The sequence below is a fragment of the Hoplias malabaricus genome, chromosome 11, assembly GCF_029633855.1.
Source record: "Hoplias malabaricus isolate fHopMal1 chromosome 11, fHopMal1.hap1, whole genome shotgun sequence".
Classification (NCBI taxonomy): Eukaryota; Metazoa; Chordata; class Actinopteri; order Characiformes; family Erythrinidae; genus Hoplias; species Hoplias malabaricus.
In genome coordinates, this window is record NC_089810.1 from 12,342,050 (window position 1) to 12,358,579 (window position 16,530).

A 16,530-nucleotide genomic window follows, 5' to 3' on the forward strand; every position below is an offset into this window, starting at 1 on the left:
TTGCAGATTCTTCTTCAGTCATATGCTAATTTCAGAATATATAATTTGTTGAAATGGATTAGTTATGACATTGTGAGTAAGAGCCTGTGGGTTATATTTGCAGTTGAATTACAAGGCAGAGACCATGGTTTTATAAGAGAAGGGAGGGGGGGTGAGATAGAGTGAGAAAGAGCCAGATCCCAGAAGTTAGTGGAATCCAGCAAATAAACTATTTTTTTAACATCAAAGCAGCATCTGCACTTTTATTATACTGTACTACCATGTTCAATCTGTAGTGATAAGGATCTTCTGTCAATATTTGCAAGAAAAGAAAGATCATTTAAACCAGATCTATACATTCTATAACTGTTTCAATTCATGCAAATAAAAAAAAATCTAGCACAGCTTGTGTTTCTTCCAGCTTGCTCTACATTTGAGTTCAAAAATGGAATCTATACAGCTATCTGTGTATCTTTGTATGTTTGAGAGTAAACAACTAAATGGTGGGTATATAACCCTTTACCCAGTGCTCCATTTCAGATGATCAGGCTGTATGCTGTATACATTCCTGGACATGTTTACATTGAGAATTAGAAGGAGACTGAAATCTTGACACTTGTAAATTTATTTACATAAGCTTTAGAATTATGTTTTTAATTATTATTGAGATACTAGGGAGGAGTATAAAGGGATACTGACTTTAGCTAAAGGTTTTTTTGCAGCTGAAAAACAAACCGAAAGAGCTTTCAAGGATCTATTAACCTGTACCTGACTAATACATTCACCCTCTTGCTCTTTTATCTTGTTTTTTTTTACTATACCCAAAACTGTTTATTTTGTTTAATCAATTTATAATTTGTGGCTTGTGGCTTTTTGATTTGCTTTTGATCATTCTTCCTTCATTTTTCAACTTATAAATTTTTACTTTTTTTTCCATCCCTCCCCCCATTTTCTTCCTTCTTTATTCCCCCTCCCCTCTCTTTACTCATCCTCCTTTCCATTTCCCTCTACTGCTTTGAAAACCTCTTACTCTCCAGCTGGGTTTGTGAAGTCGCCTATGTCTGAGACAAAGCTCACGGGGGACACCTTTGAGCTGTACTGCGATGTTGTTGGTAACCCCACGCCGGAGATCCAGTGGTGGTATGCTGAGATTAACCGGGCAGACTCCTTCAAGCAACTGTGGGACGGTGCCCGCAAGCGCCGGGTCTCTATCAACACGGCATACGGCCTCAATGGTGTCAGTGTGCTGGGCATCACTCGCCTCACGCTGGAGGACTCCGGGACCTACGAGTGCCGGGCCAGTAACGACCCACGCCGCAACGACCTGCGCCTAAACCCTGCCATCACCTGGATCCGAGCTCAGGCTACCATTTCCGTGTTGCAGAGTGAGTGGTCTATGTGTAAATTAGTAAATAGATGAAGCACCTAACAGCCCAAGCCCCACACGTACCCACCCCCATGTTTCATAGTAAACCCATATATATACATATATATATGTAGAGTCATATGCAAATAATTGGTCACCTGAGGTCAAATGGCATGACATGTTGGTACTGAAAATACATCAGCAACAACATACATATGGAAAATTGCATCCAATTTGTATTTTATCACTTGCACCACACTTTGTTTAATTTTTTCCACTATGTTATTTCAGAATTCAGAAACAAAAATAGTAACTGTACATTAAATGTGGTAGAAGAACGTTTTACAGAAAGTGTCACATTTATCCTCTCACAATATAATTACATCTGTCCATTGGTATTCAGATTTTGCATATGGCTGTACATGCATATATATTTTAACAAATACCTAGCATACGTAAGCTTTATGATAGAAGTTGAAGGTGCCCTTGGGTCTATTGAAATGTTCGTTTTCCCTTCTCCTTAAGCAGATTCTGAAGATTCACTTAATTCTATAGTCATCCCCCTCTGCCTCTCCTGAATGCCCTGAGCCTCTTGTGGATGACCACAAACCCAGACAAATCCCTTAGTCTCTGTCTGCCTTTCTCCCCTCCCTTACACCACCCTCCCTCACCTCACATGCAGTCCATCCTGGCTGTTCCTGTGTCGCGTCCTGTCTTGTGTCTTTAAACATATTTGTTTTGTTCCTTAAACTATGTTTTATTCTTATTTTATATAGAACTTCCTACCAAGAATCTTTTTTTTCTTTTACATTTTGTTTACTTTTTGCATTGCGTGGGTTGTTTGATTTCCTTCAAAGCCTGACATTATGTGCACTGTCTGTAACATGTAGGCCTTCTGGCGCTTTGAAGTCATAGCGTGTTTTTTTGTGCATTTTGCCGTGAGGAAAGGGTGGACAAAATAAGAAGACACAAGGAGAGGCAGCAACCAGCTGCCTTGCAAAGACAATATGAAACAAATATCACCAACTTGGCCTTTAAGTCAGAATTTAACCCTTTTCATGAACCTGCTATGACCTTGTGCCTTCTTTACAGTATTGTGTTTATCCACAAATCAGTAATGACATTATATCCTATACAATTCTGCTGTGTGCCTACCAACTTTCTAACACTATGGGTGTCAACTCAACCTGATTAATTTTTTTTCGTGCCTCAACAAATGGACCACTGAAGCAGTTGTAAATGTGGTATGCCGGTCAGCTTCCCTGTACCATGCTTTTGGGGCTTACAAAATTAGGATTACTCCCTCTTCCCTCCTCATTTCTCATGACAGCTACCACTGTGAATTCTTGAGAGACATTCGCTAACAATGTGGTATGAGCAGAGCACAAGTCACACCATGCTTGCTCTATGAAAACAAGGACTGTCCTTCTCTAGTGAATGTCCTCTAATAGCTAACGTTTACTTTGCACAGCACATTCACTTGTGGACCCTCAGGATGTTTAGCCTTGATACAATGCATGATAAAATGGGCCTACTAAAACGGAAAATTCAGTGCCAAAGCCCTTCTAGCCTACTACATATTCTGTCATTACTGAGAATCAGTGTTTTTCATATTATATACATGTAATATGCACTATCACATGTATATAACAGGCTATACATGCTGACATCATGGGGAAAAGAATGTATAGTTTGTTAATAGGACTGTACCCAAAAAACATGGTGGTCTGGTCTTAGCTTTGTAGTTTTCAGCATGTACACTTTTAAAAATAAAGATGCTATAAAGGGTTCTTTGAGCGATGCCATAGAGGAATCACTTTTAGTTCCAAGAGATTTTTAAGAGATGTGTGTGTAGAACATTTTCAATATTTAAATTTCCATCACTTGCTCTTAAGGTTGTTTACCCATTTGAACGTATTAACAATCATGGTACTTTATAGAACAAAAAGTGGTTATTCTATGGCATAGCTCTAAAAAAATTTGTAGCACCTTTATTTCTAAGACTGTAGATCTGTGTTTGTGTCTACAATCTGTTGTAGAGCAAAGTGAGTATAGTCTAGTCTATACCTGGCAGTTTTATGCCCTTGTCAAATTTTCAGTTGACGTATCCATGTACTGTCCACAAACATCTGTAACTCTACAGATAAGCTTTAAGTAAATGACAAAAATCCCATTCAACCAAATAAAACACTAAAAACCCTTAGTCAAAAGCCCACGGTTTAGGACAGACTGATATTGTGTAATTATTTAATTAATTAACATGCTTGATTAGTGCAGCTGGCATTAGCATGGTAACAACATGCTAACTGGTTACCACAATATTAAAATAGAATATTTTATTAAAAATGCAGTTATTATAATATGACCAACATTAATAAGCAAATTTTATCTTTTCTATTTTATTAGAGTGCTCAGATTAATTAAAGTGCAAATTTTTAATAACAATTCACTAATCACTTTAGCCTTAAACTAATTCGAATTTTAAGGTGCTTTTCTTCCTTCCTCCTGACTCTGAGGCAAAGAGGAAGCAATGTTTTTAGACCAGAGAGGTCTGTCCTCATTGTGGGCTTGCTTCATGCAATACAATAACAATTAACCTAAGTATTTTATTTGCTCCAATGCTTTGAAACTAAATTGCAAGCTCAAATTAACATTTTGTTTTAGTTGAATGGAATTTTTGTAAAGCTTGTCCAACCTTGCACTATAGCTACAAAACCCTCTGTGGGCAGAGGACAGCATAGTTTCTGTGTCTGTTTTAACCTTTAATGTCCCTTACTAATAAATATTAAGAAAAAATTAACAAGAACAAAATTAAACTGGGCTTTCAATTCTTTAAACACCATCTTCCTGGAGTTACTGTTTATGAAACGATTTGATTTTGGTTGTATTAAGATTCACAGTGATTCCATGGAGAACATTACACGACTTCCACTGTGGGAAGCAGGAGTAATTGGATCTAAACCATTGATTTACCAATGCTTTTTTCTCCAAGCAGGTGTCCTATAAATGACCTTCCAAAGAGATGGCTGGATCACATGACCCTGAGTGTCTTTCACCATTGCTATCAAATTAAGTCTATAGGCCTTTTTATGCATGTGTAGTCCTGATGGTTGCCCAGTTAAACACCCTGGGGGTACAGATTTTTTTTGTCCCCCACCAGGAGAGGGGGAGAGAAAACCCCTTGGCTATTGGACATACCAAACTGCAGGAGAAGGTGCTAGGAATGCTAATTGGAGTCACTCATAGACCCCCTCCCTCTTCCTTCAGAGCAGCAATGATCGAGGGGTTTACTGTATGAGCCAGAAGCAAGATTATGCCACCGCCCCCACCTCCCACCCTTCCTCACAACTATTCCGGTTGCCATGGAAGGGCTGCCCTGACACAGCAAGGGTGGAGCTCAACCACTAATGTATATGTTAGCTCCAATTCCCAGGACATCAGGGAAAAAAATGCTGATGTCAGCATATCTGAATATTTAATATCTTTTTTAAAATCTGATTTTAAAGATAGTATGAAAATAATTTACATGCTATAAAGATGGCTCTTAACATACTTTACCCGTACAAAGTGCTCACTGGAACATATTTGTAGCTAGCTGTATACTCATTTCTAGTGTAGGTTTCTTATGCTGGTAAGTAAGGTAAGTATAGGTATAGATTATGACACAATACGTGTAACCATTCAGAGCTTGAGGCAGATAGATGCATATGTCAAGTCATGTTTACTCAGGCAAATCCACTTATAATAGTCATAAGGCTTAGCAGGGGTCAGAAAACAGACAGATAACATTATAACAGGGCAATCTGGATCAACACCAGAAATCCAGACAAGGGCAAATCCCAGAAAACTTCTATAAAATGCAAGGAAAAAGGAGACTATGGACACAAGGAAACTAGGAAATGACTATCACAATGATGCTTAAAATCATTGCAATTACACATCCAAGGCATTTCAATGAGTGAGAATAAATATCAAATCTGATTAAAGTGACAGAGTTAATGTAAGGTTTGGTTAACAGCCTAGTTGGTGGCAAAACATTCTAGTATTCCTCATGAAATCTATGAAAGCGATATTTAAATTTGTGTTATTAATTCAAGACAATCTAAGATAATTTAATCAAACTTTAAAGTGTAATTCTACAAAAATTCATTCTGGTTCAGCAAAACATTTTCTAGTTAGGACTAAAACAGATTTTAACAATTATTTTATTTGAACTCTTTTAATAAGAATTATCCTACATAGTACAGAGAAATGCTGTCACAGTATAACTGAATATTCTTAGTGTTATATACAGAGACATATGTCATTTATCTGTGCCTGTGTTGTTTAGGCCCATTTTTGTGTCTATCCATCTCTATCACATACCAAATTCCCAGCTACCTATAAATGTCCATGGAGTTAATTACTCAGCTTTTTTTTTTAATTACCCATGGATTTAATTTTTTTTCAGAGCCAAAGATCAATGCCTCAGATCAGGAGATTTTGCCACCTAAAAAACCACAGGAAGACAACCCTCCCATCACCCTACAGTGTAACCTCACCAACTCCCATAATACCCACCAGGAAAGCTTCTGGATGAAGAATGGAGAAGAAATCTCAAACACAAGAACAGGACTGAAAAACACAAAGTTGATGTGAGGTTCATGTTTTGCAATTTGCATTGCAAACAGGCATTATGCTATGTGTTCAAGAGTTGTTTTAGAATGTAATAGCCAACAATTTTGGGTGACATTTGTTGTACTGGTAATAAAGTACAACACATTATCTAAGATGGATAAAAGATTAACATCTGGATGATCAGACTTGTTGAAAAATAGGTATCGCATTGTAACCAAGAAACGAAGCATGTTCAAAAGAAACTCAGCATCAAAATATTTATTTTCTTTCTACCAAATGACACTGGTTTAATGTAAAAATAACTAGATTCTGCCATCAGTGGGCAGGAATGTTCAATGTGGTGGTACCTTTCACTGTCACTGGGAAACATCCCTCAAGGTTTCATCTTTGTATCATTAGTTCAGTGGATTTTTAAGCTGTATTGATTTCATCTACACCATTTCAACTTCAGGATTTCTATCTGTTTTTCTATTTAAAGATGTTATGAAAACTTATATATTATCCTTTTGAAAAAGAAAATATAGTGTACCTTTAATTTTTTACAACTGATGTAGATTTATACTGTTTTTTTAATACAGTGTAGTGACACTTATAGCAAATAATTTCCACATTTTTAACAGCCAGCAATAATTTACCCTAACATTGTTATGTAATATATCATTTCCAATAAGATAATACCATGATGTTACAAGTCTCAACAGGGTTTTACCTGAGAATACTTAGCAACTGCGCCCCCACAAGACCTTTCATTGCCAAGTGTGATGTGCCTGAAGGGCAATATCCTGTCAGACTGTATGCAAGTAATTCTCAAGTGACAGTCATGACTGGAATAGACAGCATCAAGCCAGCAGCTCTTTCACAGAATTCAAGCATTCCCTCTATTCTCCCAAAGCATGCAAGTACAGTACACTGCAATAATATGTCCTCACAGAGTAAATTAATGTAAATTGTGACTGAGAGTATTCTTGTATTAGTAGCTTTTGTGGCATAATTAGGTAGTAGTAGAGGTTATGGCCAGTTATAATTTGTATAAAATGTGGGAAAAACATCTACACACTGCAATGCAATGCACATTGTAATGTAAAGTCAGAGACCACACTAACAAAGTGTATTGTTTCCATCATTTACATTTTTTGCAGCTTCAGCTCTTTCCCTTCAGTTTTTCTATGGCTCCAAAATCCATTTTGGAAACTGCCATTTCCGCTTGTCATAAAGTAATCACAGTTATATTTTTGGATTCCTCACTCCATAAAGCCACATTTCATACCTCAGAACTATCTCCTTAAGTGTGTTTGGGTAGGTGGTTGTGTGAATGAGAACATCTCTGAAGATTAACATTTTCAGACCACTGGCAAAGCTTTTGTTGGGAGGACACCACTGCTCTTGATTTGATTGTAAACTGGGAGCAAAATTACACTATTAGTAATGTGTTTGGTTCTTAGTGGCAGTGGGCTTCTGTGTAATTTTTTGTTAATAAATATCTTGATTATTTCTGACAGTGAACTTAAAAGCTGTTGTGACTGGAAAATGAGTAAAAAATTGTGGTCTTTGACTGTTGCATGATGTTGTACCAGACATGCTAGCCTGTATGACTGATTTCCTCTAGGGTTTTTTTTTTTTTAATTAATATTGAGAACCCACGTCAACTTTGTTTTTTAATCACTACTATTTTTATTTGCATAGTTAACTGCTCACTAGTCCTACCTGTGGATGTGTTATGGTTTGTATCACTCATCAATGTGGCTAATTTGAGTGAAATATCCTATTCTATTAATATGTGCAATACTGCAATACTTTAACTTTCCTTAAGGTTTGTTTAAAAAACAAACACACTAAATGGCCAAAAGTTTTGTGGAACATACTCATGCAAAATATTTTTTGAAATTAATGTTACTAATATGTATTATTCCCTTTGCTGTTGTAAGAGTTCCTACTCATTTGAGATATTAAAACATTTATTTAATTATTCGATGGCATTCTCCTACAAGAAAATTACTGAAATCAGGTTATAATATAAAACACAAACACCTCTCCAATTCATCCTGAAGGTACTGGGTGGTCCACAGTCCCAGTGTCACTCCAGAGAATGCAGTTCCACTGCTTCATAGTCCAAAGCTAAGGGGCTTTATGCACCTCTGTCCCATGCTTGGCATTGATCATGATGAGTTTAAACTCAAGTTGAGCTTTTTTGGAGCATCCCATTTCATTAAAAAATTGTATATATAAAATATTCTACATGCTTATGCACAACTGCGTGAGTGTATCCACAACTCTATAAGGGGTGTCTTTCAAACTTTTGGACATATAGTGTACAGCAGTTTTTAAAGTTAAGACGTATCAGTATAAACTCTTATTATTATACATTTTATTTTATTTTCAGACTGAACAAACCAAGGGCAGAAGATGCAGGGGAATACATGTGCGTGTACACCTTTGACATGGCCCCCAATGCCAATGCTTCCATTGAAGTTAAAGGTAGGATGTTTTAGGATACATGCAGTCGTTGGTGCTTACAATGACTGACAGTAAAAACAATCCTGAAGAATGAACACAATAGCTCTAAACAACAGAAATTTTCCAATTATGGCATCCTATCATGGTCAGTTGAGATTTGTTGGCATAAATATGCTGGTGGATTTGGTCCGAAACTCCAGGGACAGTAAAAACTGTAAGTTACTACACCTGAAATAAAAAGACGCAATTACCACTCTTGAAATATGTTCACCCAATCTCACTGACAATCTATAGTGTGATTAGTTTATATGATTTTTTCCAGGGAAAGGCTCCATCCTGCAAAGAAGATCTGTCAACCATTGTTTGAAAAAACTGAAACCAGATTAATGTAGAAAACTCGTTTACAATATTTAAGTCCTTGCCTCAAAAAATTCAGGCCTTATATTCTTTATGCTGATTGCTTAATTTTTTCCTGTATGTTGAGTGATTCCATATTTTTTCTCTGAAAAAAGTATAACATTCATTAATATAATTTATTTTAATTTGATTTTGTGTTATGTCTTTGTCTTTTTATGACTGCTACATAAGATGAGTGAACATCCTTTAATTGTGGTGAACGTATCATTTTTGCCAGGGGTAGTAACAAAGCACATTACAACCCACTGCTTGCATTTATTTTTATTTGTATGTAGGCTCCCTTCATCTGCAAGGCAAGCCCTTAAAAAAACAGACAAATCTGACAAGTGCAATTCGCCAGAGCGATACATCCAGACAGTCACGTATAAAAGTCTAGCTCTGAGTGCAGTAGTGCAGACAGAGTGAGATTCAGTCTCATTAGAGTTTCTTCCACTGAGTGGATGACAAAGTGGCCTCTGGACAATGACTGTCATTCATACAGAATTGTGTGGTTTCATAGCCTGGACTTTATATTGACATAAAGAGGCTAAATTACTAGTAAAATGTACATTTTACAAGTGCAGTATCTCTGAATGTGAGTCCTTACAACCCATTCACTATACTTCAACAGTGGGAAATCAGTGACTGAATAGGGCTAATAATACTCTGTGACTTTCACATTCAGCTGTGAATTGATGTTCTCTTTATGAATAGGAATTATTCTTAGTATTTCCATATATCAAACATTTCAAAAATGAAGAATTTAAAGGGCAATAAGCAATATCCTATCTGTTTAAAACAACACAGTCTGTAATTGTTGTTTTAAATATTCAAATGTTTTTAGTTCTTATTGGCTGCCTTGCACATTATTAAGGATGTACCCTGGGATGAACCATTGATAGGTGGAGCTTATGTGGTGCAGACAAAAATCAATAGACATATTCTGGTTTCTGAGACATCATTAAAGCATAGCTGTTCTCGTAACTTAACTTCTGTAACATAAGTAACACATACTGGGAAATTAATGATACATTCTGAAATGTTAACAATATTAATATAATGCTTAAATCCTAATGATTTTTTTTTCTCCTTAACATGGACCCTTTTATCTATACACGCTATATAAATACGCTATTAAAAGCCACATTCACAAATATTCTTGTCTGAAACTACTGCACTATTATTACTTTTGCTGTTAATAGTCTTCTTTAAATTAAGTAAATCTTTAATAAGAACAGAGCCAAGCAGTTTCTTCAGACTTTCCCACACACAGAGGAATCACCCCCTGTGGCCACAGACCTGTGAAACACTGCACAGTACGAGCTTGCCTACATCCTCTTCACAGTTAAGCCAATTTGTTTTGACACCACCATCATGCGCACTGAGCATGCCTGGACCATTATGTCAAGGCTGTCTTAAGCGTTGCCTGGTTGCGTAATGCAATGATGCTGATGTCCGCTCAGCTCTGACTTTGCTGCTCGCAGCCTGGCGGATGACGGGACGCAGGCTCCATGTGCCACACTCCGCATTCCACGACAGACAAAAATATTACAGCCTTTTCCATTTATACAGTTGTACCCCCGATATTCTGAGAGAAAATAGCACATCCTCCACAGGGAAATACAGCCAAATTTAACATTCTAATGCCAAATACATGCTGGGACTGGATGGATGGATGGATATTTTCATTTTTACCAATATGTCTAAATTTAGCAAATAATCAGGAATTGTCCATTGTCTGGTGATATTTTCACATAGAGCATTAACAGAATGTTGACTCAGAGTGGTCAAACATTTCTGCATACAACTATATAGCAGCATCAGTATGTAATCAGCTGAATCTGAACCTTATTCCAAGTCAATTAAAGACAAAAATCTCAAATCACATCACTCAAAGGTGTTTTTTGTGTGCTATGTTCTTGTAAGCCTATTTACGTAAAATGTGCACTTTACATCGACTGGATTTTCATGTGTCTTGAGGACACTGGGTTTACGACATTGCTGCACTGGCAAAGTCAGACAAATGGAAAAAATTATCTATATAGTTTCTTCTATGTGACAGACACAAGGGTGAGGTCTTCTAATCTACCACCCAAAACACAGTGGAGGTTGAAAGCACCATTGCGAGCTGTGCTCCTCTGCTTCCCTGCACTCCACCCCCAGGCTCTCATGTCCTTGGCACCTCTCTCTCTCTCCAGCTCTCAGCTCTGAGGGAACAGATGGAGGCTTGTGTGCTGGGGTGGGATTAAGGCCTGGATCCACTCCCAGCCGTTTCTAATGGCAGGAGTTTATTGTCCACGATGATAATCTGTCCCTGCGCATACATGTATTTTGGGTTGACAGTGAGAAATTTGTATTTTTAAATGCTTTTCAGTGTAATTTGATTTGGAAGCATACCGCGGTAAATGGATGCATTACGTCTTTGTGTGTACATAATCCACATTTATTCCTCAACGTTATTTGAGGCAAAAAATGTGAAACAGATTATTACCACCACATTATTATTCTAAAATTCATCCTGCAGAACCACACTTTTATTCTGTATTTCACATAACTGTATCATCAGTCTACAAATGGCTTCTCAACGACAGAATATAGCCATTTTCAAAATTTGGGTGTCTCTGTACAAATGGTTTTTTGGACAATTTTCTAAATGATTATATGCACCCATCTTCCATACACATATATTAGTGCTGTCAAAAAGAACACATTAATGCGTATTAACACACTTAAAGTATGCTGAAATTTATTATTTTAAATGGTAATTAATTATTTTACCAACTTCCTCCTGTAATTCATGCTTTTTTACCGAGCCTAGTGCCGCATTACCGGATATGTTTAGCAATGTAAAAATAACATCGCTACTATTATATATTAAATACTAAAATATGTATTAAACATCATCACTAAATCTCTCACTCTCTCGTTTGTGAAATTACACTGACATAATATTATAATGTAAAAGAGTGGTTTTCTTAAGCCAACCAAACTGTCATGCACATAAATAAGACCACCACAGAGCAGATATGACTTGCTGGATATCCACTATGCTGGACAACATTCAGTGCTACAGTGACACAGGTGGTGGTGGTAGTATTAGTGTGTTGTGTTGGTATGAGTGGATCAGACACAGCAGTGCCCCTGGAGTTTTTAAACACTGTGTGGACTCACTATATATATATATATAGACTGTCCACTATATTAGACACACCTATCATTGGTCACCTTGTTAATGTAATGTGAAGTCAGAGACAGTAGCTTATCAGTTGCTGCACAGTTTGTGTTGGTAATCCTCTAGTCCATCAGTGGTAACAGGTCACTGCTCCAGGACACTTCGGGCCAGATAATTTTGGTTGGTGGACTATTCTCAATCCTACAGTGCCACTGGTGGGTTTAAAAACCCACCTGACCACTGAAAGAACAGTGTCAAATGGGCAAACAAGTATGCAGTGCAATAGACTGAATACAGCCCGAAATTTTTGATTACAGCGCTTCTGTATGGTCAATAAAGCTGAGGGAATGGACAAGGCAAAGAGAAACAAGGAGGTGGTCATAATATGACTGATATATTTCTGCGCATTCCATATATAGTTGGCTTATCTCATTTCTTTTCTGTATGGGTTACACACGTTCTTTCCTTGCAGGTGAATACAAGTAGGATGGATGAGGTTTCCCTGCAAAACAGTATTCCAATACAGCTAACACCAACCACCTCATTCTATCAATTATCACAAACACAGACACACTTCCATTAAGGCTGGGCTTTTGGACGTAGGCCAGAATCAGAGCAGTACAATAGAAGAAGTACTATCTGTTTGGAGGCTAGGCGATTCACTCAAGGGAGAAGCATGTGAGGATAATGCACAGCTAAGCTCCTGCTCGTCAGCCTATTCCAACCCTGCACACTCGCACAATCCTCAGATGGCACGTGTGCGCCATAATTAGAGAGCAGTGATGTCACCCGTGTCCCAGGCCACGCCCGCCCATCCTCCATGTTCACAGCAGAAAACACTCGCTCCAGGCCTCTTCCTGATCCTGCTTAATTGCATGGAAGGAATTACCGTAATTTTAAGGATTAGCAAAAGGCTGCAGCGGCTATCCTTCCACTACAGAGCTGTGTTTAAAAGGAGACTGGTCACTAGCCAGAATGTCGCACATTTAGGGGAATGTTAACTAAAAGGAGCCTCTAATACGACACACTGGCCAACTCATGTTCTAACTAGATTTCTGATGACTCAGCGCAGCACAAGATGTTCCATAAGTGAGCACAGATAGCCTCATATGGAAACATGGATTTTCATTTTTAATTAAATAATGTGCTTCTTGGCCTAATACACCACCTTTTATCATTTCCATGCTTCCATGCTTCATAATTTAAGATTTGAAAAAAATAATAATTGGGAATATTACAGCTTATATATATATTCTGAATCACTTCCCATCTGAAAAATGCTGGAGGCCAAATTAGTGACACATGTACAATATTGTAAACGTACAATAATGTAAAATCTTTTCTTCCACCTAGCGGCTCCAGAAATCACCGGCCACAAACGAAGCGAGAATAAAAAGGAAGGCGAGAGCGCACTCCTGTACTGCAAATCTGTGGGATACCCACATCCCATATGGACATGGCGAAAAAAAGTCAGCCAGGGATCATACATAGTATGTAATATGTTCTCCTAACAAATTACAACCCAAACCATACACAAAGGCTAGAAAAAGTTTTCACTGTAATTCCAAAGCAAAGTACTATTCTTCACCTTTGTAAAGATTAAATATTTAACTGTACAGATAAACAGGAAAATATATCCAAGTATTTATTATTACGCTTTAAATATATCATGTAATTAACATTGTCCACATTCTCTAGAACGTCGACAACTCTACTGGACGCTTCTTCATCACCACCAAAGACAATTACTCAGAACTGAACATAATAAACCTTGACATCAGCACAGACCCGGGCGAGTATATCTGCAACGCCACAAACATAATTGGATATAAAGAATCAATGTCAATCCTGCGGGTGCGCAGTCACTTGGCCCCACTCTGGCCCTTCCTGGGTGTGCTGGCCGAAATCATCATCCTAGTGGTCATCATTGTGGTTTATGAAAAACGCAAGAGGCCAGATGAGGTTCCAGACGGTAAGCAATGCTACAATTCTTCTATTTGTGCTCAATATTGGCAAGTGTTATATGAGGGCTTCATATATCATTCATGGTTATATGAACTCCTTTTAAAATGTTCTTCTGCTTTATATATATATATATATATATACACACAGAAGGAACTGGAAATCATTCAGCTGTAGTGCATGGCAAATTACTGAATTTGTAACAATATCCATTATCAGGACAAGTCTTACTGGAGTGTTTACATCTTTGCTATTGGCCATATTTAGAGGACAGTGGCAGCAATGAATATTTATGGAAGCTGAGTCAGGGGTGCCCATTGGGAAATACTGACCTCTGAGCTTTTACAGACATACCTAATGCATAATAAGAGTGTGGGTGATTTAAGAGTAGGCATAATCTGCAAATAACTCGATAGCTTTGTAAGCTAAACTGCTTTAAGTGTCAGTTTCATCATAACACATCTTAGCAAAAACTTCAAAAGACTTGACCCCAGAAAGATTCTTTGTTGGTGTGAGATCCTGTAGACCTTTTTCACAATTTTTTATCCACTAATCCTTTCCAGCCATATAGAAGTATTCACACAAGACCAATATTAACAGAAAAATAGTCTCAGTTAACGGGACACTGATTCTATGCCTCAAACACAGGGCTGTCTCAAAATGCTAGCAGTCAGGCACAGATGCATGTTAATTTGACCTTTGCAGCTAAACATTAGGGCATCTCAGAGCCAGGGGTGGTCTGTAGTTACCCTTTAAAAAAGCTGAGTGATGCAATGTCTCAAAGACCGAGATTTATGACAAACAATGCACAACCGTTAAAATCGCGACCATTATATATGGTGCTTTAGCACTTCATATATTGCCTTTTGTTTGTGATTTAACAATTTACTAAAATACCTATGAATTAAAAATTTAGTTTATGTAAATATTGTGGCTATAAGTGAACTGGTACCCTGCAGTAAAACATATTCCAGACTTAATGTCTTATGCATAGATTTGGGCACGAATGATCAAATCATATTACAAATTGGAAAAAATCTATTGTAGAGACAAAATTTCTTGCATGTTGTATTGCAAAAATGAAGGCAATTTACATTGGGGAAAAGACATCAAACGTAAGTTATGCAAAAATTTGGCAACAAATGCCATTGTTAGCAAGTTGGAAACTGGTCCGAGGTTAGTGTTCTTTAATGCCCTGAGATATAGTGTTATAGGCTTGTTGATGTTTATCATTGGCTTTATTCTCTTGTGTGCAAGCTATCATTTGAACACTATAATAATAACAATAATAAAACTTAATATACCATTATAGCATTGAGCTTGCAAAAATTATTGCATGATATTGAAAATGTAGGGTTGTTCTCACAGCGCCTTGACAGAATAAGAGTGCTAGCTTTACTAAACAACACAATAAGCATAATTAACATATGCTACCAAGTTTCCTGAGCTAACTCTACCTTCGGCTGTAACTCCTGCCCTAAAAAGCAACGAAACTGTTCAGTACCATTATTCAAATGCATGGAAATTTATCAAGTTATAATTTCAAATACAGAGTATAAAATAAATGTATGACTAAATAAATAACTAGCTTGTTGTGTTGACAAATATTACATTTGTCAGATCTTGAGGTTGAAAAGTGCCTTTGGCAAGGCTAAATGAGGCCAGTTGTGTTATACTGGTGGAGTCTGACAAATGTGTGCTACAGAAAAGAATGCACAATGATTTTCTGAGTTCAGATATAAATGAACAGCACATTAGCTTTCAGAAAATAATGCATTTTACATTTACAATTGATGGATGATTACAGCATTATACAGACTATTAAATATAGCACTCTAGTGGCTCATGTGTTCCTTAATGAAAGCTGAGGCCTATCAAAAAACACAACAGCATGGTTTGTGTGGTTAATTATTTATATTCAACAGCTGCTGTAATTTTGCATCGTGCCTTAGTAAACTCATTCAGGAAAACAACCTCTAACTACTGAGACACAGACTTGAATAAATTGGGTTAAAATTGTTTTTTTTTTTATTCCCCCTTCTCCAAATGCCATCGTATTCTTTATTGGTGGTAAGTTTGAGAACATGCATGTCTTCGGAAATTTGCGCTTCTATCTGTCTTCCGTTCATCTAGATCATGATGTCAGCACTCGTCTCTCCAGTAATTTGATTTTGACAAATTTACCCTTATATAATATCAGCAATATTAATTATTAATTCATTAATTTATAATAAATATATATTAAGGTATATTAACTTGCTTTCCATTTATTTTTAATGATTTGTGCATCTTCAAATATTACTTAGTCTTAAATTTTCAGGTGTTTATACTTTAAGCACAGGAGTAAATAATGGTCAAATGTTGACACAAAGAGAGGCACTCTTTCAATTTTTTTTATAAATATAAACATTGGTATAAATAGTTTTGTGGACATGCATGCACCCCTCCATAAAAATTAAAATAAAATAAATAAAACAGGGCCATCTCGAGCAGGTTTACATGGGCCTAAGGTCACCAAACTTGAGTACCATATGTGGGACTGAAGGATAAGTACTGGGTTGTGAAGCAGTGAAAAAGCATTTTC

At 37.0% G+C, this 16,530-nt stretch overlaps 2 protein-coding genes across 7 annotated transcripts in view; one reads left to right on the forward strand and one right to left on the reverse strand.

The window, feature by feature from the left end:
- nptnb (neuroplastin b) overlaps positions 1-16,530 on the forward strand; it is a 38,354-nt gene that overhangs the window by 17,829 nt on the left and 3,995 nt on the right. Inside the window, exons 2-6 of one of the 2 annotated variants that reach the window (XM_066685226.1) lie at positions 1,017-1,364; positions 5,796-5,979; positions 8,343-8,437; positions 13,338-13,474; positions 13,683-13,956. In XM_066685226.1, the coding sequence (XP_066541323.1) occupies positions 1,017-1,364; positions 5,796-5,979; positions 8,343-8,437; positions 13,338-13,474; positions 13,683-13,956 (1,038 nt within the window). The remainder of the gene's footprint in view (positions 1-1,016; positions 1,365-5,795; positions 5,980-8,342; positions 8,438-13,337; positions 13,475-13,682; positions 13,957-16,530) is intronic. The other variant, XM_066685227.1, reaches the window with a different exon arrangement.
- Positions 1-16,530, reverse strand: part of rec114 (REC114 meiotic recombination protein) — a 43,281-nt gene that overhangs the window by 12,954 nt on the left and 13,797 nt on the right. The window contains exon 7 of one of the 5 annotated variants that reach the window (XR_010804523.1): positions 5,906-5,959. The exons of 3 other annotated variants lie outside the window; for them this stretch is intronic. The gene's annotated coding sequence lies outside the window, so the exon portion shown is untranslated. Of the gene's footprint in view, positions 1-5,905; positions 5,960-8,458; positions 8,645-16,530 lie in introns of those variants that run through there. One more of the 5 variants, XM_066685230.1, reaches the window with a different exon arrangement.